Source organism: Prionailurus bengalensis, chromosome C1, assembly GCF_016509475.1.
Source record: "Prionailurus bengalensis isolate Pbe53 chromosome C1, Fcat_Pben_1.1_paternal_pri, whole genome shotgun sequence".
Classification (NCBI taxonomy): Eukaryota; Metazoa; Chordata; class Mammalia; order Carnivora; family Felidae; genus Prionailurus; species Prionailurus bengalensis.
Genome location: NC_057345.1, coordinates 17,464,103 through 17,466,798, shown reverse-complemented (window position 1 = coordinate 17,466,798; position 2,696 = coordinate 17,464,103). Strand labels below are relative to the sequence as shown.

At 55.9% G+C, this 2,696-nt stretch overlaps 1 protein-coding gene across 1 annotated transcript; it reads left to right on the top strand.

Annotated features, from left to right (window-relative positions):
* The first annotated feature begins 435 nt into the window (after positions 1 to 435).
* ID3 (inhibitor of DNA binding 3, HLH protein) lies at positions 436 to 2,088 on the top strand. Its single transcript, XM_043578562.1, has 3 exons — positions 436 to 826; positions 960 to 1,042; positions 1,578 to 2,088. The coding sequence occupies exons 1-2, from the start codon at positions 527 to 529 to the stop codon at positions 1,017 to 1,019; spliced, it is 360 nt and encodes a 119-aa protein (XP_043434497.1). The 5' UTR covers positions 436 to 526; the 3' UTR covers positions 1,020 to 1,042; positions 1,578 to 2,088.
* The last annotated feature ends 608 nt before the right edge of the window (positions 2,089 to 2,696 follow it).

Genomic DNA, 2,696 nt, shown 5'->3' with positions numbered 1-2,696 from the left:
TTCCTTACAAGTTTCCCTTGAAAAATCCTTTGCTTTAAAAAAAAAAAAAAAAAAAAAAAAAAAAAAGCTTCTTTGCTGTTCAGGGATTTATGACCTCAGAGGAGCTGTGGGTTCGAACCAGTGTTGGGCTGTGGGTGGACTGGCAGGGGGCAGGGAACTCAAAGATCTGGGGCGCTGCCAGGAAAAGGCAAATTCTTAAAGTTAATAGTTTTAAGTGATTTTTAAAATCCTTGCTGGCAAAGAGGCCTGCCTCTCCCCAGTATCAGCGCTTCCTCATTCTTTGAATCCGCGGCTCCGCGGTATTCGGCGTCAGACCAGCCTGAGGAAGCCTGTTTGCAATTTAACCGGGTTGTGAACGCCCAGGGCTGGCGGAGGCGGGGCCGAGGGTCACGTTTTGCATAAGGGGGCGTGCCTTCGAGGCGGGCTCTATAAGTACGGGCCGCTGAGAGCGTGCGCGCGTTGCCAGCTGCCTTAGGGGTCCGTTGGCTCTCTGGGTCCTTTCGGCACCCCGGTCTCATTCCTCAATATGAAGGCGCTGAGCCCGGTGCGCGGCTGCTACGAGGCGGTGTGCTGCCTGTCTGAACGCAGCCTGGCCATCGCGCGGGGCCGCGGCAAGGGTCCGGCAGCCGAGGAGCCGCTGAGCCTGTTGGACGACATGAATCACTGCTACTCGCGCCTGCGAGAACTAGTACCCGGAGTACCGCGAGGCACTCAGCTTAGCCAGGTGGAAATCCTGCAGCGCGTCATCGACTACATTCTGGACCTGCAGGTGGTTCTGGCCGAGCCCGCCCCGGGACCCCCAGACGGCCCGCATCTTCCCATCCAGGTGTGTGGGGGCGTGCGCGGGAGCCGGGGCGGGGCTGAGCTCCAGAGCCCGGATGCTGCTGAGACCCCCCCCCCCCCCGCCCCGAGCGTTCCCAAATACCATGCATAACTTTCCCCTCTTTTTTTTCTCCCAGACAACCGAGCTCGCTCCAGAACTTGTGATTTCCAACGACAAGAGGAGCTTCTGCCACTGACCTGGCAGTCCTGGCGCCTCCAGGTGAGTATCCGCCGCCTTCTCCAGGGGCTGGAGGTGGGGCGGTGCTTAAACGACAAATCATGGAATTGGTAGGCCTGCCAAGGGATTGGGGCCTCCTCAGCGTAGGGAAAACGAGGCCAGAGAGGGGCTAGTGACTTACCCGTGGTCACATCAAATGAATGACGGAACCAATTCCCATCCAGTGTGCGTTTCAGCCTTCAACGCACTTTGCCCCTGCCCTCCCCCCCGTGGCCAAAGACACGAGAAAGTAGGCGCAGGTAAATAAAATAGCCGTTCTGTTTGGAGTTTGGTAAAGGAAGCTGTGTCTTTCAGCCCTTGTCCAACTAGTGTCAATTCCAAGAGGGCGGGGTGGTTGCGAGCTCCGCCTGTGGTCCTTTGGCGCCAACTGGGTGGGGGCAGCGTGGGGCGCGGAGTTATCAGCTGGAGGTAGAGACCAAGTTTCCTCCCTGGCGCCGGGCAGTCTGCGGACGGCCCCCGCCTCGGCGCGCTCGGCGGAAACTGATGGCTCCCTGGTCTTCTTTCCTCCCCCGCCCAGAACGCAGGTGCTGGCGCCCGTTCCGCCTGGGACCCCGGGACCCTCTACGGCCGGAAGCCTGAGGGCACGGATGGGCCCCAACCTCGCCCTGCCCACTTGACTTCCCCGAACCCCTGCCTCGAGGCTGGACCTGGCGCCCGGGAGCGAAGGACTGTGAACTTGGGTGGCCTAAAGGGCCAGAGCTAGCTCTGGGCACCAGCTGGGCAACGTCACCCAGCCCCCACCCCACCCCCAGGTTTTAAAGACTATCTTTCAGAGTGTGGAGGTGGGGGGTGGGGGGTGGGGGGGGGGGAGTGGCTGCTCTCCAAAGTCTGCCAAGGCAGCAGTAGAGCTGGTCTTCTGGTCTCCTTGGAGAAAGGCTCTGTTGCCCTGATTATGAACTCTATAATAGAGTATATAGCTTTTGTACCTTTTTTGCAGGAAGGTGACTTTCTGTAACCATGCAATGTATATTATTAAACTTTTTATAAAAGTTAACATTTTGCATAATAAACGGTTTTTAAACACTTGAGTATATAGTTTGGTTCCTTAAGTTGCTAACACTCTGAGAAGACTGAATTTAGGGGAAATACATGTCCTTCTTGGACCTTGGGGAAAAAGCAAACTTGCTTATTTAAGGGGGATGGGAAAATGCCAGCTAAGACTGGAGTGTGTGTGGGGGGGGGGGGGTGGAAAAGGCTCATGATGGGAGCTCCACATCCATTGAGGTTTGGGTGCAGAGAACATCCTGGCCCTTGTCCCTTCATTTTACAGATGAGGGAAGATGTGAGGGGAAGTGACTAGCACAAGCTCACCCAGCAGGTTGGGAGCTCAGGATAGAAATTAGGTTTCCTGAGCCCCAGTTCTTAGGTCCCTTGAGCTCTTTGCTGCATTACCAGATGGTCGTCTTCTTCAATGTCATTAATGATTCATGAGGTCTTTCTAGCAGGGGATGTGGAAGAGTAGTCTCACCTGGTGCCCAGACGGGTGGTGGTTGATAGACCCATTTCAGAGATGAATAAGCACATGGGGGCCTGGTTTCATTTCCCTCCTCATGCTCTCTGGTTTGGCTTCCCCTTGGGCTTTCAAATTTGGAAAAAGTAGGAGAGGGGTTTTTCTCGTCCCTCAACTCCCTAGCCA